Consider the following 26,445-nt stretch of genomic DNA (forward strand, 5'->3'; position numbering starts at 1 on the left):
ACTGATAACCATGATGGGTCAAGGTTATAACACTTTATTCCCAACTTACCAAACACAGCCAAAGCACTAAGCTACATGCAGGGCTCCCCTCAGCACCAAGCTCGGGTCAACAGTAGGACAAGCCCATGAAGCCAGCCCTGCTGATGACCTGAAATCTAGACAGAACATACTCTCTATAAACAAGCACAAATCCACAACAGTTCCTTACCAGAGGGGCAGGCTTCTGCAGCCACCACTGTACCTTAACTTGGCCTGCCATCTTAAACGTGGAGATGCAGAGAGATCAGCTGGGCCTTAGGTGTCAGTATGAGTTCAGGGAACAAACTGCAAAGATACCCAAGCACAAAAGCAGATGACTTAAATAACGCCCCTCTGTGTCACTTTTGAGCATCACTTGTGAATGTTGTCAACAAAGTCACAGTGGAGGAAGAGTATGCACAAGGAAAGCTGCACAGATTGGTATATTCTTACAGCTTTAAATTTCAGTCTGAGCAGAGTTGAAAAAAATTAACCATTACTTGTAGTGTAAATTCTAATTGGTCTTAATAATAAAAATTCGGAGTTAGATATTAGGGGGTGAAAGCCGAAAGCTCCAAGAAGCAGAGCATCCAGCCTCAAGTTCTTACCGCTATGAAATCCTCAGACTGTCTACAAATCCTCAAACTGAATGCCATCTCTATGAAACCTCAGACTGAATCCTCAGCACCTGTCTCCTCCCACCTTATATTCCTCTCTCTGCCCAGCCATATCACTCCTGTCTCCACCTTCACCGTGCTTGGATTAAAGGAGTGAGCCACCACCACTAACTCTGTTTCTCTTTTACACTGATTCAGCCTCGCGTAGCCCAGGGTGGCCTTGAACTCTCAGAGGTCTGCCTCTGCCTCTGTCTCCAAAGTACTGGAATTAAAGGTGGATGCCAGCACTGCCTGTCATCTACGGCTGACTAGTGTGGCTAGCTCTGCACTCTGATCTCCAGGCAAGCTTTATTTGTTAAAGCACAAGCAAAATATCCCCACAGTCACTCCCAACTTCTCCTGGTTCAAATACCAAGAAAACAAGAAGTAATTAGAAGAGGTTGGAGGGTTAGTTACTACCAAATAAGCTTGATCCAATTAAAGTTATAGCTAACCCTAAGCTCAACTCAACTCCAAGAAGATTCTAGACCAGCCAGCCTTTTACTCTAAAAGCCAAATAAAGAAAAATGCCTGTGTGTTCCAAAACTAAAGACAATTAAATCTCGGCTGCTTTCCACAATGATTGTTACATAATGTTCAACAGTAAAACAATACAGAACAACCCAAGGCAGAAAAATGAGACTCCATAATCCAAGGGAAATGGTGCCAGTATAAATCAAGTTCTTGGGAAGACACCTACTGTAATAAGCAGACAAGGACTTAAAAACTACTATCAGGACATTAAAGATTTGATAATCTAGAGATTGAATAATAGTGCATGAAGAAGACAATGGGACCGCTCTGTAATCCCAGCTACTCAGCAAGCTGACACATGAGGATTCCAAGTCTGAGGGCTTCTTAGGTCATTTAGCAAGATCCTGACTCAGAAAGAGGGCAGTCTCTGCTCAGGACTATGGATTTAACCTCTGTTTCTTAGATTAGGCTCTTTCATAACACATATGGATTAAATAAGAGAGATTAGAACTCTTTTGAATAATTTGGGCCTACTCTTGGTTAAACGACACAGACTTAGTCTTTCTTTTATGCAGGATGGCCACACTAATTCCTACCATCCTGAATTAAATTTTCCTCATACAGATTTCATCTAACTGTTGTAAACAAATAAGCAGCCCCAGGCTTCTGAACTTTACAGACAGCCGTGCAACGTTCCCATGCTGTCTCAACTGATGGAAGTCCCCCAAGAAAATAGGGGCATTCATCTCTGGTTGCTTTCCATAGCTAAAAATGTGTGAGTGAATGACCCAGGGTCACTGTGCAGTGCATTCAATTTGGGGGCCCAGGGTCCCCCGGATTTTTCTTTCACCTTTCTTTTTTCAATTTCAGCCTTTGCTCCCCACTATGGCTTGTGGCATGGCAGCTCGGCAACAGGGTGGATCACACCTCCAGGCAAAACTCCCACGGCTCAAAAAAAATTGGCTTCTCCATACATGTGACTGCTGCCATCTTAACTGAGGTCAGGTGACCTTATGGCCATCTTAACTGACAGCCAGGTCAGGTGACCAAGTTCTGTCATCTTTACTGAGGTATTCCCTGCCTGGTTCCCCGGTGCTGACTCTGTTACATGTGTGTTTTGCGCAGTGGAGTGCCTTTGTAGGGCCTACCAAGAACATCCACTTTGCCTAATTCCCAGTCAGTGTATGTGTGTACATACGCATAACTTAGACGCACTTATGTTTACTGTTAAATGTTATAATTGTCTGTTCCTTCTATCTCATTACACATTACAAAGCAATAGGTCTCATGTTTTAAATTGGTATGTACTTTTAAGTCTCTTAATTCAACCCTGCTTTACCTGTTGAGAGCCAGTATAATCAATCAAGCTTGGACCCAGCTCTCCAGGCAGATTCTATAATTTATCTATGCCCACTACACAGCCCTCAACTGCTCAGAGATCTGGGGAATATGGCATTTAAATATTTAATTATTAAAAAACTTTTCATAACAAAAAGACACGGGTTGGCTCTTGGCAGCAGCACTCTACTTCCTCCAAAGACGACAGAAGACAAATGGGCACAGAACAACGTCCTTCCGCAATTCACTTCAACTGCCAAGCGCTGACCACTGGACAAAACTGCCTTTCATCTAAACTGAAGATCTCCAGACAGTGGGCAGAATCATTGGAATCGACAGCCTAGCTGCTCAGGTCAAGGTAGGCTTGTCTTCCAAAAAATTTCTTAGCCCACAGGGTCTTCTGGAACCTAGAAGGTCCTGCGCTAAATAGCAAAAGGAAAATACGACCTTCAGCGGCCATGGAGGACCCTGAGGAGTAGCTCTAGGTGCCAACTAAGTGAGTTCTCTGTCATTTTTTAATCAATAACTCAAGTAAAATTTTATCCTTCTCAAAGATCTCTGATGCAGTTTGACAGCTGAGAGGTTTTATTGTTTAAAAGGACAACCTCACCAAACAAATTTCAGTAAGTTACAAATACAAGTTATTAAGGTGTGTACCTGCAAGTTATAAAGGTGTGAGGACAAATACAAATAATCAAATTTCTGTCTCATGCTGCCTTCCATAGTCTTAAAAATACTTTTCATTATGCAAAAACATCTGCCACGGTCATTCTGATGTTTAAAACTTATGTTTTAACAAACCCAAAAAATTCTTGTAAGTTCCAGGGAGCTGAATTAAAGGATCCACCTTAAACAAATCTGGTAAACCCCTCTCAATTCCCTGGTCCTAATTTTTTCCCCCTAAACTTAACTTTGTCCTCTGTTCTGCCAATACCTTAAACAGGTGTAAGAGACACCAAACATCTCCATACCACAAACATCAGACAGGAACAAAGAGACCAGTACCTAGCTTTCTCAGCCCCCCCCCCAAGACAACACCCACAAATAAGCAGGAAGCAATCTTGAGAATTCGCTGCCCCAGTTCCTTTAACCCGTTGTGTTAACCTCCCACCTTTTTATTATAAAAAAAGAGATGGTAATGTATTGGTCTGTCCTGTCCCTTTAAGAGACAAGCCCAGCTCTACCCACTCCCTCAACCCTGCCAAGGCAGGCAGATCTCCCTTCCTCTTTGCAGCCCAAGCCTTCTCCTTTCCATCTCTCTCCCAAAGAGGTTGCTGCTGCAATGGCTCCTCTCCTCTCCCCCTCCCTCCCTCCTTCCCTCCTTCCCTCCCTCCTTTTTATTCCCTCTCCCCTTCCCTTCCATAACCCACTAATAAATATCCAACTACACACTGCATGGCATGTCTGTCTCTGTCTCTCACCCACCACATGGCTCCCTGCCTGGGACCTGCTGCCCCTCATGGTCTGTGGGCCACTCGCCTTCATGGCCCTCTGTGGTTTGGGGACCCGCTGCCCACTGCTGCTACTCGGGGACCTGCAGTGTTTTATTTTTACCATAACACTATTAAAACTTTTTATATCAATTCTAGTCTGGTAAGTATCAGTACCCTGGCCTTCTTATTTGTGAGTCCACAGAGGCTCTATTCTTTTTCTCCCATTTGCTAGTTTCTCATAATTCACCACACACTAAATAATTGTTTGATATATGATAGTTTTGGTTCTAACTTAACAATAATTTTTTTAGGTTTCTTTGAGGTGGGACATAGAAAGATGATTTAATAAGTTATCCACATATATTCAAAAGTACAGTAAGTGCCAACTCTGCGTGTTTTATGACATCTACCGAGCATTAACTACCTGACACAGCCACATAAAGCTACAAGTCTGAGTTCTCTTGAATATAGTATTAGGATGGGGGTAAAGCGGGGTGTTCTGAGGAGTTCGCATTTTCTCACCAACTCAGGGAAACTACCTCAAAAGTGCTTTTCTGAAACTCGTTCCTAGTTCCTCAGCGTGGCCACTGCAGGCAGCACAGCCGGAAGCCCACGGTTCCTAAGGGGCAGTTTACGGAGAAAACAAAGGCGGGACTTCCCTTCCGGAAGGAGGTCTACCGGCTTGTCCGCAGGACTCTCCCTCCGAGCATGCGCAGCCCTTAGCGTCACCGTGGCCCTGGCAACCGCAGCTCCCGCCCAGCGGTGTCCTGCAGAAAGCGCTCCGGGTAGGGTGCGCGGAGCGGAGGCGGTGTGGACCGCGAGTTCGGCGTGGAGCAGGTCGGCCTTCCTTCGGGTCGGGTGGCTGGGGCCGGGGCCCCGCGGAAGTCCTACTGCGGGCAAGCGCCGCGATTCGTGCCTGTGGGGACAGATTCAATGGTTTGAGGCCTAAATGACTATTTACCAGGCTTCCCAACTCGGGGAGCTCAATCCTGGCAGGGCCAGCTCCCTGTGAGCGCCATTATGTAATTCAGGCTTTGGAGTGGTTTGAGGGTGGTCACGGAAGGAGGAAGACAGGGGTGTGTATGCTGTTACCATCAGCCAATAAGCAGACGCGTTTCTTGTGTCTGTTTCTTGGGAATGCAAGACAAGACTTTGCATTGATAGTTCCACTTGGTTGGGTAAGAGTAGCGATGCCTACCTAACCTTGCAGCATTTCAGGACTGCTTATGATTGGACTCCAAATTAAAACTTGTAAGACACACTGCCTGCCATATAACCTGTTCTGTGGAGGAGGCTTCTAGTTCTGTGGTTTTTTTTTTTTTTTTAAAAATGGAGATATCTCGGATGTTTTAAAAAGTGGTTATTGTGCCTGTACAAATTATATGACCAATTCTTAGTACTTCACAAACAGATATTGAAAACGGTTTTGTGTGATCCTGAATTAGTTCACAATTCAAGATAGGTGACATTTAAAGACTGTTTCCTTAGGAGGCAAATCAGCTTACTGTAATGGAAAGCTAACCTTTTACTTCACTTTGAGGAAAATAAAGTTAAGTATCAGCCTGCCATCTGTACCAGGCTGTGCAGAGCCCGAAAGTTGAGTAGTGAGATTCATCCTGGATGCCTTTTACAGAATGGTTTTAATTCTGTTGACAAGTATTTGAATCTATCTAAAAGTATAAAAAAAATCATAAATAGGTAAATCGGAAAAAATTCTACTTTTGCCAGAAGGAAAGTTTTCCTGAAAGGAGCCTCTAAATGAATACATTTCTCCATATCAAATATGTGGACTGAGTAATAAGTACCCAGAAATGTAAGACTGGCCTTTGTCTGTGTGGATTAATAAGGAACTGAATTAGAATCTGACTTTGCGCCTAAATATCAATGTTATGTGCAAAGGAGACAAGATGAAACTGCATGAATGTGATTAATTTTGGAGACATTGGGTAGAAGGAAGAATTATAAATTATTTTTTTCAGCCTAAGTTGCATAATGAATAGATCATTAAGATGCTCGTTTGTTGGTTTCTTGAGAATAGCCATTGTTTCCCAAGTCTTTCCAGTCCCCCACGACTCCAGCTGTGTCTCTCTTCACATATTTAGGCATGCACTTATATCCCCCATGTCCTCTTTTTCATTAATTGTCATCACACACACACACACATGCATATACATAACCTGCACAGAAAATATTAAGTGAGGAAGTTCTTACATTGTTGTTTCTTTACTAGAGTGTCTGAGGGTATGTACTTTTGAAAAATTCAGGAGACTTAAGATCATATGTTTCACCTTATGGCATATATATATATATATATATATATATATATATATATATATATATATATATATATTTACAAATACAGTTGTCCGTAGCTGTTTCAGCGTTAGCAGATGTATTATGGTTGACTAATTATAGTTGGAGTGGAATATATCTTGTAGAGCATATGTATGTTAGGAAGAACAGAATGGCGTGTTTTCTTCTTCTCTCACTCCATAATCATCATGGATACTGGTGATCTTAAAAGGTGTGGGGATTTCCCCCCAGCAGTAATTCTATGGTGGATGCTAGCGGATGTCCTCAAATTCAGCCCTGACATTACTGAAGACAGTGTCAGAATCTACAGGCTGACAGTTCAGTTCCCAAGATTGCTGTATCCTCATAACCACGCCCAAGCTGGGCCTTCAGAGTTTCCTCCCAACTAACTACAGGCTGAGATTCCTTCAACCCCTGTTTAGATGCATTTGATTTGCTTATGTGGCCCACAGATCTTAGGAAACATTAGTGCTTGCATTTACTAGTTATTATAAAGGATATTTGAGCAGATTGAAACATGCAGGCAGGCAGAAGTAGGGAAGGGCCCCACGCTCAGGCACTTCCTCCCAGTGCAGTTGAGGTGTTACTGCCCTACGGTGTGTGAATGAGTTCCCCTGCATAGTCAACTGCCCAGAAGCTCCCAGAAGCCCCTGCCTCGGGTTCTTACAGAGAGTGTTTTATAGGCTGACCTGGTAGCAGAGTGAAAGGGAGCCATCAGGGTCTGTCGGTTCTTCAGCTGTCCTTCCTCCAAGGTGTAGGGCAGAACCCATTTTGAAACGGGCATTTGTTCATCTACTATGAAAGTGGAACAGTCTAAACTTAGACTTTCTATGACCTGCCCTGGGAGGGAACATTAAGCAGAACAGTGGTCAGAATCAGGGGAAGAAGAAAAGCGTGTGTGTTCATAATAGCTTATAATAGCCAACTGATTTTTCGCTCATGCCACTGTTCTTTTCATTGGAGTTCACTGTGAGAGTTCTGTCACAGGTGTCAATTCAAAGCTAGAGTCTACATGCTTGAATGTTTTTCTGTATGATACAAACAGAAATTCATTATATTCTTAATATTTTTAAATCAAAATTGCCATATTTGAGACAAATTGGTACTATCAAAATGGACCACCGGTGTCTAAATTTTATGTTTGAAGTGGTTTTTAATATAGCATATTTCCATTTTCTGTTGGAAGAATAGTTCGTAAGAGAAACTGAAATTGCTCTTTTGAGTTGATTGTTTTTCAATTTTGTATTTTCAAGGATATCAATTCAGTGGGTTTTTAACTTAGTAATATCTGTTGGTAAATGCTAGCCCTAACAGCGTAAATTATATGGACAGTTTTACTTGTAACAGCAGTACAATGACACTTTTCATGTCTTCTCCTTTTAGTTTTTACAGTGCACCTATGACACGTGTTTTTAAAAACAGAATATTTTGGTTCAAAGAAAGAATGGCTCTCCGTCCATCTGTATTTTCTCAAGAAAGTGAAAAAAATCATGGAAATTGTATGGAAACAAAACAATCCCACACTGCTTCCGTAGCTTCAGAAGACCCGCTTCAGAACTTACGCTTAGCATCTCAGGAAGTGCTCCATAAGGCTCAGCGGAGTGGGAGGTCACGGTGCCTCCAGTGCGGTGGCTCTAGGATGTTCTACTGCTACACCTGCTATGTCCCGGTGGAAAATGTGCCCACCGAGCAGATTCCACTTGTACAAGTAAGAGGCCTGTTTTAAAGATAGCTTATGCCTACTTTGATACATTGGATGAGCTTGGAAGTGAATTGTATTAATGGACAATTTGACATTAGTGAAACTATATCTCTTTCTTGTTTCTAGAAAAATCACTTGAGTTTGAAATAAATTAGATAATTTTGATGACATTAATCAGTTTAAAAAATTAATTACAGAAGACAGTTTTATAGTCTCACTTGAAGAAGCTTCAAAACCGACTTCAGGTCCTTGGGAAAACATTGTAGGTAGAATCAGGGTGGGAGTTTGCCTGAGGTTCTGTGACTTTCCCCATCGGATATGTAGAATGGAGCAGATGGCCACAGCCAATTCTAAACTAAGCTAAAATGTAAAGGGCTGGGCCCTTCACATTGGACCGTGTTGTGATTACGGTGATTTCAAACCACTTGGAAAGCTGACTTAAATCCATTGCTTTTCATGGTTTGTGGTATTTATCAAGACTTTGTGTAAGTAAAGTGTTAATAGATTGTTTACATGTAATTAAAGAATTTATTATGTATGTGTTAACTTGCCTAGCATTGACCAAATGTGAGAAGCAAGTATATTAAGCATGATCAGCATGTATTACGACTTTAGAGAATTCACTTCTACACCTAGCACAAATGCAACTTGTCACTAACAAGTTGAAGTTGAGTTCAGAAATATGTATTGTGATGTTTAATGTTTATTTAGACTTGAACTATGAAAGACAATTTAATGCTTATTTTGTTACATGAATCATCTTGCAAGTCCATGGTGTCCTGGGGGGGTCTAAAATCACACATAAAAATGAAGACAAAGTTTATTGGCCAAGAATGCGGTAATACATTTCCAGTTTGCTCAGAAAAGAAAATAATAAAAGTTTGAGATTAAGGATTTTTGTTAATGTCCTCACTAATAGCAACGGTACACGTCAGAGTCCTGTCTTCTGTTTATGCCACAGCCACATAAAGAAAATGTTTCGTTAAAAACCTTACCTTGCCAAGTGTACTTGCAGAACTCGGGAGGCTGAGGCAGATTGGTTAGGAGATTGATGCCAGTATGGGCTATGAAGTGAGTTTGAGGCAGGCGTGGGTTACTTAGTAAGACACTGTCTCAAAAACATTAAAGAAAAAAAACCTTTTTATCTTAAAGTATGTTCAAAAAAGGGTTGTAGATCAGAACGCTAAAAGCTGTATTTATAGGGCTACTATTTTGATAGAAGTTTAACAAATTTATTTTCCAAACCAGTGGCAGTCCTCACCGTTTACTAGAGGTACTTAAAAACCACGCCAATTATTTGACTGTCTAAAATGTATATTTTAGTGCCCATAAAATTTGATATATTGATATACATTAAGAGAAATAGTCCAAATAATGTTGTTTGTAAATTACACCTCAGTTTTAAAGAAACCTTCAGCATTTGCTGCCAGAGGGCTTGCTTAGGAAGCTGAACACAGGAGTAAGTCCCTCTTACCCCTGAAGTTTTAGTCTGGGCAATTGTGATTTGCAAGGAAATGGCTTGTCAGCTCATGTATTTGAATACTTGATCCCCAGTTTTTGGGAAAGTTAGGAGATAAGGTCTCATTAGAGGAGATGTGTCACTGGGGGCCGGATCTGAGATTCAAGAGACTCGTGCAGTCCCCAGTGCTCTCGGTCTCTGCGTTGTGGTTGTGGGTTAAGATGTGAACCCTCAGCTACAGCTGCTGCTCTAGCACCATGTCCACTGCCCCCTGCTATGCTCCCTGCTAAGATGGTCATGGACTAATGCTCTGAAACTGTTATCCCCAAATAAACTATCTCTTTTATAAGAATTTTGGTCATGGGGTTTTGCCATAGCAACAGAAAAGTAAGACAAGAATAAATCAAACATATCTTTATTCGATTCAGAATTTGAAAACTATAAGAAATGAATAAAGATAAAAAAGAAGGGAGAAACCCAAAACCTCCAGCTTCAGCAGCCCTGTTTGAAAAGGCTGGCTTTGGGGAAGCACTTGTGCCTTCCTGCTGGTGGCATCTTGACATATCTGAGCAGAAGCGTGTGTGCTAAGTCTCTTGTTAAGAACATAGCCACTGGAAGACAAATGGGCATCCTGTTGCATGATCAAAGTAGACCAGCTCTTCCAGACTGCCCTCTGGTCTGGTCAATTCTGTAGTGTTTACTCTGCCATGTCAGTATTTATGTGATTCTCCTGTCAAATGGGTGAACCAGAACACGAGTATAAATTCCCATCGCTTGATGCACTGATGGCCTAGATTGGGACCTGAGTTTGTGAATTGTGTGAAATTGTCTTGTAATTGGAGATTTTAGTCCATAAAACTTCCTTTTCATTATACAATTAAATTAGTGTACCTCATTTGCAAAACTCATTAATAACATTAAATTCTGTGTTCTTGTTTGGTTTTTATTCATTTTTAAAATCCATTCTGTGTTCTTGATGTAAAGTCGATCAGAGCTATTAATGTGAGCCTTTGGAGTTTTAAGCTCTGCTCATCAACTTGTCTGTGAGCTGCCTACTTAGATGATGCATTTCCTACAGTTAGAAATTGTTATGTTGATTTCATGCAATTGACCCCGTGTCATAAATGATGCCTGGGCTGAGTGGGATGAAAGAGAATAACGATGTTGAAATCCTAGTTGGAAACTGTGTGAGGTATGTATTTGTGCCTGCATCCCTTGGAGGTATACTGTTTATAGCATCCTGTCTTCACATAATTGTTCAGAAAGAAAAAGAAAGGAAATGTGGTTTACTTTGTAGTGTATAGCAACCACTCCTCTAAAAAGTAGCCTTGGAGGCACCCGAAGGGTCCGTCTCACCCTTTCGGACATCTGTCCTTCTTCACAAGGCAGATTCTGTCTCCTAATGCAGCTCCTCTCTGGGTTCCGAAGGTGAGGCTCTCTCCACAAGACCCCATCTTGCTGCCTCTTGTGTGATTTCCGTCTCTGCTAATGCTGTCCCACTTCAGTCATGGCCTGTGACCTTGCGGCTGCCTCTCCACTTAAGTCTCGTCTTTAATGGGGTGGGGTGAGCCGTAGAACAAATGATGAGCGGTATCTAGGCATTTCAAAGTTGTTATTTTGAGTTAAAGACACCAGATGTAAAGACCATATTTTATTATTCTATCTATATAAGATCCTGGAAAAAGTGAACCGAGGTGACAACTGGCAGGTGGGAAAGGAAGAAGAGAGGATACTAGGAAATTTTTTGACGGTGGCAGATCATTTTCTTGATTGTGGCAGCTGGTTCATAGATATAATGTGTATTAAGATCTATTAGAATGTAGATGTAGCATATCTGATTTTATGCTGGAACAGTTTTCTGTTTCAGAGTAAAATGACTGCTTTTCTGGGCCTGTTTGTAGAGCTCTTACCTTCTTTGAATGGAATGATGGTCTTGGAGTTGGTAAATATACTTACTAAACAACAGAGTCTGAAATGAAGAGACTTAAATAATAAAAAAGAAACAAATTAGCTCAAGAAACCTAAGAGAATTATTATTTTTGAACAGAAGAATTAATCTGTACTTGACTAAGGGAAACACTTGGACAAATGTTGCTGTGCGGCTTGTATCGAGTCTAACTTGAGAAGAGTTAGTCAAAGCTCTCAAGGCTTATCTTGTTGCTGCTTTTCCTGTGGGCAGCTTGATTTGTGCTGTGAAAATGCATTGCCAAAGATCATAAAATCCTACCGTAAATATGTGATGAACAGGATTTCTATTTGAATTTTAAATCTGAATTCTAGAGTTCATAGAAATTATTTTTTAAAATGTCCTTGGCACTGATGCTGAGACATGAGGAACTGGACTTACTGCATACGTGACTTAAGTAAAATAGTCCTGGATCGTTGCTCTAAGAGCAGCGTACATGTGGCCTGTGCTGAAGTAGTTGCTAAAGCACATGGTCAGCCTCGAGGGAGCGATTGGGGTTGTGATGACTTACCATCCTTAGCACTCTGGCCTAAACAGTACCGCCTCCAGCTGGAAGTGTGCTCATAGGAACTTGGTGTGAACTTGATGTGTAGCTTCAGAGGTTTGTATTGACATAAAAATCAGAATTTTATGCTCATTTTGTTTGTCTTTTTACTTTAGCTTCCACTGAAGATCGATATCATTAAGCATCCAAACGAAACAGATGGCAAAAGCACCGCTGTGCATGCAAAGCTCTTAGCGCCCAACTCCGTGAGCATCTACACATACCCGTGCATCCCAGAATATGAAGGAAAGGACCATGAGGTGGGCGGCTTGGCACTTGGGACCTCCTGGGAGCTTGGAGCTCCATCTCCTTTCTGAACTTAGTTGAACTTATTCTTAGCAATCTAGTGTTGTGCTCATTTATTGCTAAATATGCATTTTACTTCAATGATGTTTTCACAGTATATGTCTATATAATTTGAATTTATTTAGAAAGTTATATCTACAAATCACATCTGAGTTTGATCTAGTAATATGTTTGTGTATTGTTCTCTGGTCAGTTAAATACCATTTATTTGATCAATTAGAACACACCATTATACTCTCTATATATTCTAAGACAGAGTTTCACTGTGTAGTCCATGCTAGCCTTGAGACTCAAGATCCTGTTGTCTTAATCTTGTAGATATCAAGCCTACAAGTGTGTCTCACAGTCTCCACTATATTATACTGTTGTATAGTACCATCAGTAATAGCTGTAAAAAACAACACCATTTCCTCACCTGCCTTATTTATTTTTCTCTTTCCTTATTATACAAGTGAAGATAGTATCTAGTCTTTGGATAGTTTCCAGTGGTTGTCTTTAGAAAGTATGATGTATATTGCCTTTTTTTCTCTTTGGCTGGCCTGTAACTCTTAGGAAGCCCAGGCTGGACCTGATTCATGTCCCTGCATCTCAAGTGCTGGGATTATAGGAGTATAGCACCATACCACAGAAATGTGTGTGTGTGTGTGTGTGTTTTAATTCAAGGTACCGTTAACTTGGCTTTGTCAATTAGTGAATAAATTATTTTGAATTAACATCTCCAGGTAGTATAATATGATTATATGCTATTAGGAAAAAGCTAAAACTTTACCATATATGGAAGGAAGCAAATAATGGAATCAATGTAATGCCCATTTTTTTAGACATTCATCATCTCTTTTTTTTAGAGTTTTAAGTCAGAATTTATGTTGAAGATCACAGCAGCATGGCGCTAACCTGACTTTCTTTGTTTTAGGTTGTGCTTGTTTTTCCTGGGCCTCAGTCCATCTCAATAAAAGATGTCTCTTTTCATCTGCAACAAAGGATTGAAAGTAAAAGTAGAAGCAAAACTGATGATCTTGACGTGCCACCTTTTAAACTCAAGAGAACTGAGGTGGAGGGAGGCTCTGATTTGAATGAGAGCCTGCACAAAGGTCCAGCATTGAAAAGAGTGGTCTTTATTGACAGCACCTGGAGCCAGACAAACCAGATAATCTCTGATGAGCGCCTTCGGGGTAAGGCAATGTGTCTGGGGACGTTCCTTGATAGGTTTCCTTTAGAAAAACTTCTCATTTGTAGCTCCCTGAAAAGAAAAGGTACACTCAATGTTCACATTTGCTCCGTTCCTCTTCCCCCTTTCTGTATTATGTGTGTTTATGAATCTATGTACAAGATGGGTGGAGTCATCTTAAAGTAAGCAGTAGGCTTTGCACAACTGCACTCTAAGTACTATTGCTCTTTTTAACAATAAGGACACTCCTGTGTAATAAATACAACACCATTAGCACTTTACCAAAATCTAAATCAAGGAAAATTAAATTAGGAAACTCTTCTAGATTAAGAAACTAAAGGTATACAAGCATTTAAAAGCCAAGTTAAAATGCTGTGTCGGGGAAATGTTGGGGGCTGTGAACACAGAGAGAGAGACACGAGGACACGGGGCATCCTTGAAACAAAAGTGCCAAGAATGCTCCCTTTATTGTGTTCCAGGGCAGCTTATATAGGGATCCTTAACTGATAGCCACACCCCAGCCAAACCCACCAGAAACCACTCCCCTGCCATCAGGAACTCCTGAGAGCAGCTGCAAGCATTGGAAAAACAAATTGTTTACAGGAAATTCAGGGTCTGAGGTTGATTTAGATTTTGGTAAAGTGGTTGGATTGGTCGTTTCATATCTCATGATTATACTCAGTCTAGATATTTTGGTTAGCATACATTTTAGATTAAAATTTATGTGTGTATATGTGTGCATGTACATGTAGGAACCCATGGAGGTCAGAAGAGGGCATCTGATCCCTTGGAGCTGGAGTTGTAGGCAGTTGCAAGTTTCCTAATGTAGGTACTGGGAACCGAACTTGGGTCCTGCACATGAACGGAAGTGCTGTTAACCACTTTTCTTTTTCCAGACCCATAGTTAGGGTACTTTAAAGAAAGACTAAATCCAGGCTTGTCTACAGCTGGTCCAGTTCGTGTCTGTCATGTGTTGTTATTATTGATAGTGTGTCCTGTCCCTGTCATTCCATCCGTTGTCTACATGAACAGTTCATGCACATTGAATCGAGGTTATATACTTACCGTTGCATTAAGTCGGGAAGCATACAAAACAAGTTGTTTCCATATTTATAATCGACTACCAATGATGGTGCTGATTGCCAGATCTCTGCACCGGAAAGGTTTGTTTTCCTTTAATATACTGGCGTAAAGCTTTCGGGCTGTAGACTTTCTCTGCAGTGTTTAGTATTCATGGATCAAGCAGTCATTATGTTGAGAAGTGAAAAGTGGAGAAAGTTTAGTCATGCTCCTTCTTCCTGTGTTGACGGCCTTTTTGTCACTGGCCTCAGTGGTTTGGGGTAGGACCGGCTCGGCAGGTGCAGCAGAGCATCTCAAACCTGCTTTGCCTTTCTTCCTGACACAGACTTGGAATCAGCATTTTCTTAAAGACCTGTGGTTTGTTTGCTAGGATCTGAGACTAGAAGCTGAGTTCTGTCTGTCAGTCACTGCAGGCTGTTTCTTCAGTGGACAGAGCTGAGGAAACATTAGGTGTGCATACTGTGAGTTCACAGTGGTGGTCTGGCTGAGTTTAGTATTATAAGAATTTCTCTTTTTACTTCTCTCTCTATGCCTTTTCTGAAAACCTATGTGTATATGTGTTTGTGTGTATATATAATGCATGTGTGCATGTGTAGGCACATGTGTTTATGTGTTCTGTAGGCACATGCATGCCACTGAGTGCACATGGCGGTGAGAGGATGGTGTCTGGTGTCATCGTGTTTCAGACAGAGCCTCTTGTTCATTGCCCCAGACTAGCTGACCTAAAGCCCCTGACTGTCCCCCTTCTCTGCTTCTACTTCCATCTCACCAAAGCTGTTGGGATTGTAGCTGTGTGCTACTACATCTGCCTTCACCCCGATTCTAGGATCTACTCAAGCCCATGGTGTTATACAGAAAGTGTGTTACCCGCTGAGCCACCTCCCGGCCTCAGGTCCATTTGCTGCGCAGCAAGTGCATTACCGCTGAACGATCTCCCGGCCCTGTATGCCTTTTCACTTGAGTGAAATGCTGAACTCCTAATAACAGTTTAAATGTAACACAGTCAGTAATCTGAAGTTCAGGCTCACATACTGTTTCTTTTGTTTCTTTAGACCTTTCTCAGTTCTTTCTTTCACATTCTCAATGTGAAACTTTAGGATTTTTCCAGTTATCGAACAGTTTATGATTAGAAGACAAGAGAGCTGCTTGATTGTTATTGTGTGGTTGCCAATAGGTCCTTCAAGAAAAGATGTACGACAACCTTAATCATTTCCAAACTAAAGGAAGTGTGAAGTACATTTCACTGGCTTAATTAATTTGTTAGATAACTAATTAGTTTGTACCTGTGGGTCACACGACTTTGAAGAATTTTTTGTTATTTAGTAGATGAATCCATACTGCTCTGTGCTTTGAAGAAGTGAGAGATCACTGCCTGCCACAGCGTCTTGGTCCCGTGACTGTAGCAAGTTACTCCTCAGTCTAAAGATTTTTCTGGGACATTTTTCTTATTATTACCTTATATGGTGATTTCTAGGTTCAAATGAATGAATACAAGTGAAAGTCCCTGAAATACCTATAAATGGAATTATTCTGGTACTGTTTTGCTAAATATAAATATTCTGGTACTATCATTGCCTAAAATGAGATTTTACTAAAGATTGTTTAATCCTTCCTGATTCCCATAGAAAGCATGCCTCTCACTTCCTGCTATTTCAAAACCATGAAATGCGTCTCTAAAAGCAGCTCTCTGCATGTCCTGATTCAGCCCCTGCATTCTCTGCCTCCTCAGGAATAATGGGGATGGGGCATAATTACATATTTCTGAATAAACCAAATTGCCTCTATAAGAAACAGTCCATGTTTGTGAACAGTTGTGGCCTTTAGATCTTAAAACACTTTCATTTGATTGAGCTGAGTAAGCCACACTTTACCTCCCAGACGTCTGTACTAGGAGTTCTGCCTCCATTGTGGTGTTGTGAATGCTGAATTAAGAATCACCATAACAGGCTGTAAGACTTGGCTCAGTGGTCAAGCCGCGGATTCAGTTCCCAGCACCCACATGTTAGCTCACATGTAACTCCAGTTCCAGGGGATCCAGTGCCCTCTTTGGAGGCACTCACATGATATACACTCGTACATATGCACAGGCAGACATTCATACACATAAAATAAAGCAAATAGACTTTAAATATTTACCTTACTATATTTAAATAGTTACCTTACTAGTGGAACGCACTGCATCCAGTCATTTATCAGCTTGCATTAGGTTGGTGTAGTACCGCGCCTGCCACACGTTGAACTCATTTCATGCAGTTGATCCCCTGACTGTGGTGCCCTAGCTGCTTGTGCTCCTGATCTCATGGTGACTGAGCTGTTCCTCCCTGCTACCCACAGCATGTCAGCATATTGTTACAGGGTGCATTGCCACACTAAGAAAAGATGGAGATGACATAGAGCCCACTTTCGTTTATGAGCTTATCGGTCACATACTGTCAGTACTCTGACCAGATTCATCTCTGCCTTGACGGTAACCCCATGTGAACAGGAGCTTCGCCAGGCTGAGAGCAGCGCTGGTTTCTTCGTCTAAGCAGAAAGATTCAGAAAGCTGTCTGACAACATGTTCCTTTAGGGAAAGTACAGTAATGTGTTCTTCCCTTTGGCCACGCTTTCCCCAGCCATATGCTTTTGACCAAGTTCCAGTTATCAAGTGTGTGTTCTCTCCCATGAGTGGGCCGTAGACTTGGTCACAGAGGTTGGTGAGCCTCCAGATAGTCCTGTCACTATCGCAGCGACAGGCATGTCTTGCTTGGCAGCTTGGTATTGCAGTACGCACAGTCTAAAGTGAGTGAGCAGCCTGAGTAGCAATTCCAGCACTGTCCATGCTAGCCAGCAGGGAAGACGAGTTCACTCTGTACCTCTGCCTGGCTTGGTATTTACTCTGCAGCCCATGATGCCCTCCAGAGCCCTAAAGTCACAGAGCTGCACTACCACACATGAGTTTTTCTGTTTTTTTCTTTTTCCCTGAAATAAGGTTTAAATTTTTTATATTTTTATTTATTTTGTTTTAAAATAATCCTATCTGAATTCTTTCTGAGGATTGGGCACATGGCATGTTAAAAAGTTCAAAGCTGGGTAGACAAGGTGGCTTGGGCCTGAATTCAGTTCCCAGGACCAACATGGTATAAAACAAGAACTGACTGCTATGGATTTGTCCTCTGACTGCCACCACACACATGTTATAGCACACGCACACGCACACACACACACACACACACACACACACACACACACTATAGCAATAATATAGCGTGTGCACACAGAGACAGACAAGAAGATTAAATGAATTAAAAGATTTTTTTTAAGTTCAAAGTCAACATTTTAAGCTCTCCCTTCAAATACTCTAAGGACTTCCTCCATCTGCACGTGGTTCAGTCTCCTCCTGCGCACATTGCTCCTGCATGTGTTCATTATTTCTGTCTGTCTTTTACTGTTAGTCTACAAACTAGAACTTCTCCTGATTACCGTCTTATACAGAGGTTTTATAAGAGGTATGTTTGGAATTGTATAACTTCTGACCTCTTTACTCCTCAGCATTCTTTTTTCCCTTCTTGCTGAAACATAGTACATCTTTTTAGAATTCCTTCAAGAGTCGTGTTGGCAGCAGTGGCGTATGTTTGTCTGTGAAATCATTCCTGTCTTTGTGATACATTATTTTCTAGGTTCCCATTTTAGATTGCTTATTACTCTGCAGTCTGAAGTGTTCCGCTCTTGCTAAAGATGTTTCATGTCATTTTACTTTGCAGTTCTTGACATGAAGTATGTCCCTCTTAGCTGGTTTCTTTTAACCAGATGACTATGTTGACAGGTGTAAGGCAGTTTCATTTATTAATGTTCTGAGAAACCTCCACAGTGTTATCTATAGTGGCCACACAGTTTACATTCCCACCAACAATGAACAAGCATTCCTTTTTTTCCCAATTCCCCACCTTGTAGAGATCTTTCACTTCCTTGATTAGGTTATTGCTAGGTGGGAGGGTTGGTTTTGCTTTGTTTTGTTTTTGAAACAATTATAGTGGACTGTTTTTTCCTGATTTCTTTCTCTGCAAGTCTATTATTGCTATAGAAAAAAGCTACTGGGTTCTGTATCCTTTGACTTTGCTGAACATGTTTATCAGACCCAAAAGTTCTCTAGTGGAGCCCATGGGGTGTTTTAAGTGTAGAATCACATTGTCTGCAAGAAGCAATAGATTAATTTCTTCCTTTCCAATTTTGATCTTCCCTATATCTTTCTCATATCTTGCTGCTCTGGCTAAAACTTCAAGAATGATATGGAACAGGAATCAGGAAAATAGCACCCTTGTGTGTTCAAGATTTTAGAGGAAATACTCTGTTTTCCTTTGTTAAACATCTTCTGTTTCCTTTGTTTAGTATAATTTTGGCTATTATTTGTCATATATAGCTTTTATCATATTGTGGTATGTTCTATCCTTACTTTCTTGAGGACTTTTATTATGAAGGCATTTTGAAAATAGTTAAGGGTTTATACTGGTTTAATTTAAAGAGATTCTCCTCCAAGATCCACGAGTTCACTAACCCTGGGTAAGTGCCATGAGTTCATAACCCTGGGTAAGTGGCCAGGTTTTTAGTATCACGCATGATTTCTCTGTTTAGTGGGTTTGTTACATTGATTAGAGAGCAGTTGATTACCACCAGATGATGGGTGCCACTACTGTACCCTTAGGATATCGTGCTAAGCTGGTTTTTGTTATGGTTTGTAGATATCGTAGCTGGGTCGGACTGTTGGTTGCTTTCTTTTGGAAGTTTGCGTGGTTGCCTTCTGGTACCATGAAAGCTAGTACTCAGAGAAGAGACTCTTGGGCTGACACAGAGACCTCTGGACCCTAAGTCTGAAGAGCATAGTGTCTTCAGCATAAGGACTTTTACCCTCCAACTCTGGGGGGCAACCAAGGGGAGTAACAATAATCTGTAATGTTGGAGTCTCTTAGACAACATTTACCAACAACTCAAAAGAGGACTTCTCATGCCTGTTTTTGTTGTTGTTGTTGTTTTGTTTTGTTTTTATCTTTGGTTTTTGGACGGAGCATTGTCAGCCAAGATGAGAAAATTTTATTTTAGGTATATATTTAACAGTATGATTCCTAATAACTTATTCAGACCTCCTTGCTGCTATGTTACCTTCCTCTGTCAGTAAACAGAGATGTCTGTCCTGTCCGGTCCTGGGGCCATTCAGTCCCAAAGAATCATACAAAAGCTATTGGCCGGTGGCTCAAGCGTATTTCTAGATAGCTCTTACATCTTAAATTAACCCATTTCTACTAATTTATGTATCACCACAAGTCTGTGACTTACTGGTAAGGTTCTGGCGTCTTCTTCAGCAGCTATATAGTGTCTTCCTGACACCACCTTCTTTTCTTCTCTATCTCTGCTTGGATTTCCCACCTTACTATATTCTGCCCTGCCAAAGACCAAAGTAACTTCTTTATTAACCACTGGTAATAAAACATATTCACAGCATACAGAGGGGACTCCTGCATCATCTCTCCCTTTCTGCTTAAATAAAAAGGAAGGTTTCTAACTTTAACATAGTAAAATTGCATATAAAAAACATATATCAAGCAAGAATTGGGGTTAAAATATTTCATTGTGAGTCTAAAGATTCCTATCTTTTATTCTAACCAAGGAAAACTATAGCTATAGCTATCTGTCTTCAACAATCAAAGACCCCTAAGTAAATAGAAAGTGTGTTGTAAGCAACTTCCAAAGTTCTAGAATTGACAGAGACATCTCCCTGCCTGGACAGTCACCCAAAGTTCTACTGTAATGTTGGGACATCCATCTTTGATCTACAGGCCCATAGTATCTCGCAGACTTTTCCATAAAGCAGGAAATTTGAAAGACTGTTTTGCCTATATAGGCAGTTTGTCAGTCACTTTTTTGTGTGTGTCCTGCAGAATGTCTGGCAGTTTTTTCTGTGAAGCAGGAACTCTGAAGGACCATCCCATCTTTTGGGAAGTTCAGCAGTCACTTTTATGTGGGTCCTGCATTCCCACTTCATACAACATACCATCAAGAAGTCCAGGCAAGAGCAGTTTCTTGCCCAAATAGCTAGCCTTGTCATATTGAAGGCAAATTCCTTAACGTGTTTCTTCAGTGCCTATCAATCTCTCTGAAGTAACTGGTGCTGCCAGAAGCAGACATGTCTCATGGTTAAGAAAAGTCTAAGTTCTTAAAATATTTTAAATGCTATATTCTGTAGATCTTTGAAAGGTTTGAAGAATACCTATCCATCTGAAATATATCTGCACATCTAGAAAACTTAACTACAAGTTTGATTATTATAGATGACTGTTAATTCATAATTTTAGCTATACATTACATTTTAAATGAGATGTATAAACACAATTCCTTAAACAAGACTAGAAATATACATATAACAAAATTGACCTTAAATTTGTATCAGTAAAGTCTATACCAATGTAAAGTATTCATTTATTTAAAGATTTTATTTATTATGTATACAGTATTCTGTCTACATGTATGCCTGCAGGCCAGAAGAGGGCATCAGACCTCATTATAGATGGTTGTGAGCCACTATGTGGCTGCTGGAAATTGAACTCAGGACCTCTGAAAGAATAGCCTGTGCTCTTAATCACTGAGTCATCTCTCCAGCCCCAAGTATTCATTTCTTTATCATATACCCCTTTTTTTCTTTAATATGACCTTGATTATGACTATTACCCATTTATAAGCAACTCTTTTTAAATGAAAACAAACATTTATAAACGATCATTTTGGGAATTTGTCATTGTTTTCTCCAAACTCCTTTCTACTGTTTGTTGGGCAAAGTGTTTTAGGGTTTATGGAGACCTTTCAAGGGATTTTGTTCCATCAAACCACATTAGCCTGGAAGGAATCCACAGCTTTCTATCCTCTGTAGAAAGAAAAGCAGAGCCTCTTTTCCAAAATGACATGTCCTTAGACTTAAAGTTTGAAGTCAAGATGCCTTTAAGAAATATATATATGTATATGTTTAGTTTAGCAGCCCCAGAATCAAATGTCTCTGCAGTCATAAAATTCAAAGAAAACACAATAATATGCATAATCCAAATTCTTTGTGTATTTTCGTTTTATGTAGCTTTTTTGTTATATATTATTTTTACTGTCTCTCTATTTATTTATTTATTTATTTATTAAAGATTTCTGCCTCCTCCCCACCCACCGCCTCCCATTTCCTTCCCCCTCCCCCGATCAAGTCCCCCTCCCTCGTCAGCCCAAAGAGCAATCAGGGTTCCCTGCCCTGTGGGAAGTCCAAGGACCGCCCACCTCCATCCAGGTCTAGTAAGGTGAGCATCCAAACTGCCTAGGCTCCCACAAAGCCAGTACGTGCAGTAGGATCAAAAACCCAGTGCCATTGTTCTTGAGTTCTCAGTAGTCCTCATTGTCTGCTATGTTCAGTGAGTCCAGTTTTATCCCATGTTTTTTCAGACCCAGGCCAGCTGGCCTTGGTGAGTTCCCGATAGAACATCCCCCATTGTCTCAGTATGTGGGTGCACCCCTCGCGGTCCTGAGTTCCTTGCTCATGCTCTCTCTCCTTCTGCTCTTGATTTGGACCTTGAGATTTCAGTTCGGTGCTCCACTATGGGTCTCTGTCTCCTTTCATCACCTGATGAAGGTTAATAAAAAAAGAGAGCATCTTCAACAAATTGTGCTGGCAAAACTGGATGTCAATCTGTAGAAGAATGAAAATAGATCCATGTCTATCACCATGCACAAAACTTAAGTCCAAATGGATTAAAGACCTCAATATCAGTCCGAACACACTGAACCTGATAGAAGAGAAAGTGGGAAGTACTCTACAACACATGGGCACAGGAGACCACTTCCTACGTATAACCCCAGCAGCACAGACATTAAGGGCATCATCGAATAAATGGGACCTCCTGAGACTGAGAAGCTTCTGTAAAGCAAAGGACACTGTCACTAAGACAAAAAGGCAACCCACTGACTGGGAGAAGATCTTCACCAACCCCGCAACTGACAAAGGTCTCATCTCCAAAATATATAAAGAACTCAAGAAACTAGACCGTAAAAGGCTAATCAACTCAATTTTTACTGTCTCTTTAAAGAATTTATTTTTTAAAACTAGTTTTCTATAACTACTTATACCTATTTTCTTTTTTTCCTAAGCCTATGTACATTTTTTTTAAAACACATTATGTCTTGTTTCGAGGTCTTTAATGTCTGAATCTGTCTTATTGCATATCTGAAATCCTTTTCTGACAAGGAGCATTTTTTTTTAAAAAAATGGTAAGCAGTGTGGTTACTGCAGCCCTGGCTGCTGGCTCCACCTCTCTCAGCCTTTCAATATAGTGGAGGTGTGTTTACTGCCCACCAGCTCTGCCAACCATGTTCATTGCCCCAGCTCAGGACACAGCAGGTCTATTAAGCGACTTGCCACATGCAGCTCAGAAACCCCATTTAAGTGCTCTGTAGCAGAACCTCCAGAAAGAGCCAGAGCCAGTCATGTTGCCGGTAGAACCAGGAAGCCATCTCTTAAAGGAGCAGCACCTCTGCTAGCCGCCAGCAAACAGAGCCTATCTGAAAAAATGTGACTACCAAGAAGCTGCAATTGACTCCTATTTATGTGGGTCTAGAAGCCCTTTGTTAAGCTTTCTTAGGCTTTATGTGGATGTATGTTGCCAAACATTGAGCACCATTTCTGAAATTGGAGACTACACTTTGTTTCCCAGCCACCTAGACCTGAATAATCACACAAAAACTGTCTTAATTACAGCACTGTTTGGCCGATGGCTCAGGTGTATTCCTAGCTAACTCTTACATCTTAAATTAACTTGTTTCTGTTAATCTGTGTGTTGCCACAAGGCTGTGGCCTACAGTAAGGTTCTGATGTCTCCTTAGGTAGCTACATGGTGTCTTCCTAACCCTGCCTTTTTCCCTGCATTCAGTTTAGTTTTTCTGCGTACCTATATTCTGCCCTGCCATAGGACAAAGCAGCTTTTTTATTAACCAATGATAATAGAACATATTCACAGCATACAGAGGGGAATCCCACATCGTCCCTCCTTCAGTATTTCTCTCTCTCATCTTCCCCAGGTAGAACCTATACCAAAATATAAAGGAAAAAAAAAAGAGAGTGAATAAAAATAGGAACTGTTTTAGAAAAAAATCACATTATCAGATAAATTAAGTCTTTTTTTGCGAATGGATAATGAGGTTCTGTCAACGAGTCAAAATTTGAAAAGGAACTTTGGGTAGAAGCTAGCAGGATAGAAACCCTTAGTAAGACTCTCTTGATTGTTGACTTTTCAATGTGTTTACCAGGTCTGAGAAGCAGGGACAGTGGGGATGTACACGGTTCCGTTCTGTGCAACGTTGTTTCTCTATGTTCCTCTGTACATTTATAATAATACCCTATTAGAATTGGAATAGAAGGAACTTATCTGTGCTTTAAAAACCCTTGAAGTAATGAAATCATCATTGTGTATCAATGCATATTAGTGCACCAGTTATTATTGTTGTTCTCAATAGTAATGCGATTGAGAAGTATTCACATGTTCTCTTCTTTGTTTGTTTGGCAGAGTTATTACAAGTTGAACTGAAAACAAGAAAAACTTGCTTTTGGCGCCATCAAAAAGGGAAGCCGGATACTTTCCTTTCCACAATTGAAGCCATTTATTACTTCCTGGTAGACTACCATAGTGACATGCTGAAAGAGAAATACAAAGGACAATATGACAATCTTTTATTCTTCTACTCTTTTATGTACCGCTTGATAAAGAATGCCAAGGACTCTGGAGAGAAGACAAAACCAAAGCTCATCCATTAGTTCTGCACACTCCGCTTGTCATGTGGCTGTCTGATGTTCACAAGCTGCAGCTGAGCCTGTTTTCTCTGGGGAGTTCATCATGCTCAGTGCCTGTGAGCGAACTCGGGGAAATTTCAGTTTTGTTCCTTTTACCATATTTTTTTAAAGGAAAATTTGAATTTTGGTAATTTTAAAGAGATGGTCCTGATTGAAAGATAGAGTTCAGAAGCTGTTTGTTCAGTTTGGGCATATATCAGTTGTATTGTATATTTTAATATGTTTTGTTACATTTATGTGATTGACATTATATATGATTAGAGATTGTCTTCTCTTTTCACTTATATTCACCCTCACCTCTGGATTTAAACAAAACAAAAAAAGTGAAACATAATTTGCTAGAGTTTATGACAGATTGGCAGAGGTGGTGTGTTGTGCTGTCTCTGTAAGCCCACACTTCCTCCCTCTGCTTGGCCTCTGCTCTAGGCATCGTGTGGTTTTGCAGGAGGGATGTGCATATGACCTGCTTGGAGAGTCAGGTGACCCAGGGCTAAGAGCACATGGCCCAACAGAAACAGGTCTGTTTTGGTGTGCTAGGGAAGCCATACAAGATGGAATTTATTTTTCAAGAGTGAGCAATATGGGGTTAAAGTAAATTTCTTCATATTTGAAACATGCCTTTAGAAATAAAGGTAAGCTTGAATTGATTTAAGTAGGGCAAAGTCTAAATTGGGGCAGGGCGGAGCCGGGTGTATGCTAAGTGTATTGCCATTTACGCAGTTCTGCAAGCCATCAGAACAGTTACCAGATTGAAGAAAACAGAGGAGAGAATGATCTTACCACTCATTTGCCATCTCACAGCAGGAGTAACGCACATGCCTCAGATGAGAGTATTGCTTAGCCCGACAGCAGAGGATACCTGTAGGAATAATGAGCTGGCTGTACTTGCCTTGTTTCTCTTTGGTGTGATAAACTCTAAGAATGGCCTTAAGCTGTTCTCCCTGTATAAGGGCCCTTCAGCCCTGCTCTTGTTGCTTTGAGTACCTCTCGCTCTGAATCTGAGCCATAAACATCTCCAAGCTGGCTGTATTGCTATTTTTGTGGTTTGGCTGTTGACATATAAATGTACAAGACTCTGCTTACCTGCTGGAGGGTGCAAGGTTGCCCTTTTCCTGTCCCTGAACCCCTGTGTAGGTCACGTGACATGAAGCCACCTATCTGACATGTGCGCAGGGAGTGCCTTACTGCACTGGTATTTAACTGTTTTATGGCATTTTTTTGTGCCAGTAGACAGCCCATCTTTGGATACAGTAACACATACATCTTGAACATCCAGGAGGAGTTTTAGCCCATTATTTCTTAAGCTCCTGACGAATGACTTTGTCTTAGTTCCCATCTTACACACTGACAATACCAGTAGGCTTGCGGGATTCCCTGTGGCTGCCGAAAGGGCTTTGGGATGTAATCTGCAGTGTTAGTGGTACTAACTAGATTAGTGTCTAGAAGTGTCTGGTACACTCGCTCCCTTCAGCAGATTGTATTGTATCCACGCTCTCAGCCTGCTCATCCTGACATGATGACAGGATTGGTTGGACAGGAAGACTTGCCAAGAGACTAATACTGTCTCTTCGCGGACTCCATACCACAACAGCGATGCTGTCCAGCGATTTGTCAGTTTGCCTTGGGTTCCCCTCCTTGCTAGTCTCTTTTCTTTCTTTCAGTTTCACCACCTAGGATCCTGAAGTCAATAGAGTTGCAAATTCAATCTTACCTTAGACTCTTCCAGGGAGCCAGCTATTTTAGGTGGGATTTGGTTAGAAAAGCAGACCGCACTTAAAGTATTAGTCTAATTTGTAGTTGTTGTTGTTGTTTTGCTTTTCGAGACAGGGTTTCTCTGTAGCTTTGAAGCCTGTCCTGGAACTAGCTCTTGTAGTCCAGGCTGGTCTTGAACTCACAAAGATCCGCCTGCCTCTGCCTCCCAAGTGCTGGGATTAAAGGTGTGCGCCATCACCGCCCAGCTGTTAGTCTAATTTTTAAACACGTGTCATAAAGGAATTGGGGGCTTCTCTAAAGGTGAAGTTATGTGGGAGTAAGTCCAGAAGACTTCAGCAGGGAAGGATTAGAGAAAGAGACACGAGAGCTGCTGAGTGCCCAGGCCTAACTGTACAGACCTGCAAGGCTTCAGCTTGGGAAGCCTCTTACTC

The 26,445-nt window shown here is 41.1% G+C and overlaps 2 protein-coding genes across 3 annotated transcripts in view; one reads left to right on the forward strand and one right to left on the reverse strand.

Moving 5' to 3' along the window:
• The window catches only part of Fam227b (family with sequence similarity 227 member B), a 151,457-nt gene extending 146,933 nt beyond the window's left edge, over nt 1-4,524 (reverse strand). The window contains 2 exon segments of the mRNA XM_075962047.1: nt 209-324; nt 4,459-4,524. Coding sequence (XP_075818162.1) covers nt 209-259 — 51 coding nt within the window. The 5' untranslated portion in view covers nt 260-324; nt 4,459-4,524.
• A 148-nt stretch (nt 4,525-4,672) lies between these two features.
• On the forward strand, nt 4,673-24,568 carry Dtwd1 (DTW motif tRNA-uridine aminocarboxypropyltransferase 1). Of its 2 annotated transcripts, none has more exons than XM_075962045.1 (5): nt 4,673-4,756; nt 7,616-7,940; nt 12,020-12,163; nt 13,123-13,381; nt 24,018-24,568. In XM_075962045.1, exons 2-5 carry the CDS (start codon nt 7,632-7,634, stop codon nt 24,263-24,265), a joined length of 960 nt encoding a protein of 319 aa, XP_075818160.1. In that variant the 5' UTR covers nt 4,673-4,756; nt 7,616-7,631; the 3' UTR covers nt 24,266-24,568. The 2 variants fall into 2 exon arrangements, with proteins under 2 accessions (XP_075818160.1, XP_075818158.1); XM_075962043.1 differs by having other exon boundaries at nt 4,680-4,756; nt 7,655-7,940; nt 24,018-24,403.
• Nucleotides 24,569-26,445: the final 1,877 nt, after the last annotated feature.

This window comes from Microtus pennsylvanicus, chromosome 2, assembly GCF_037038515.1.
Source record: "Microtus pennsylvanicus isolate mMicPen1 chromosome 2, mMicPen1.hap1, whole genome shotgun sequence".
NCBI classification, from domain to species: domain Eukaryota; kingdom Metazoa; phylum Chordata; class Mammalia; order Rodentia; family Cricetidae; genus Microtus; species Microtus pennsylvanicus.

Excerpts from the sequence above, each read along its gene's own strand:
- Dtwd1 (XM_075962045.1), top strand. The coding sequence starts at position 7,632 with ATGACACGTGTTTTTAAAAACAGAATATTTTGGTTCAAAGAAAGAATG. Across the intron at positions 12,164-13,122 it reads ATGAAGGAAAGGACCATGAG|GTTGTGCTTGTTTTTCCTGG; the intron begins GTGGGCGGCTTG and ends TCTTTGTTTTAG. Across the intron at positions 13,382-24,017 it reads CTCTGATGAGCGCCTTCGGG|AGTTATTACAAGTTGAACTG; the intron begins GTAAGGCAATGT and ends TTTGTTTGGCAG.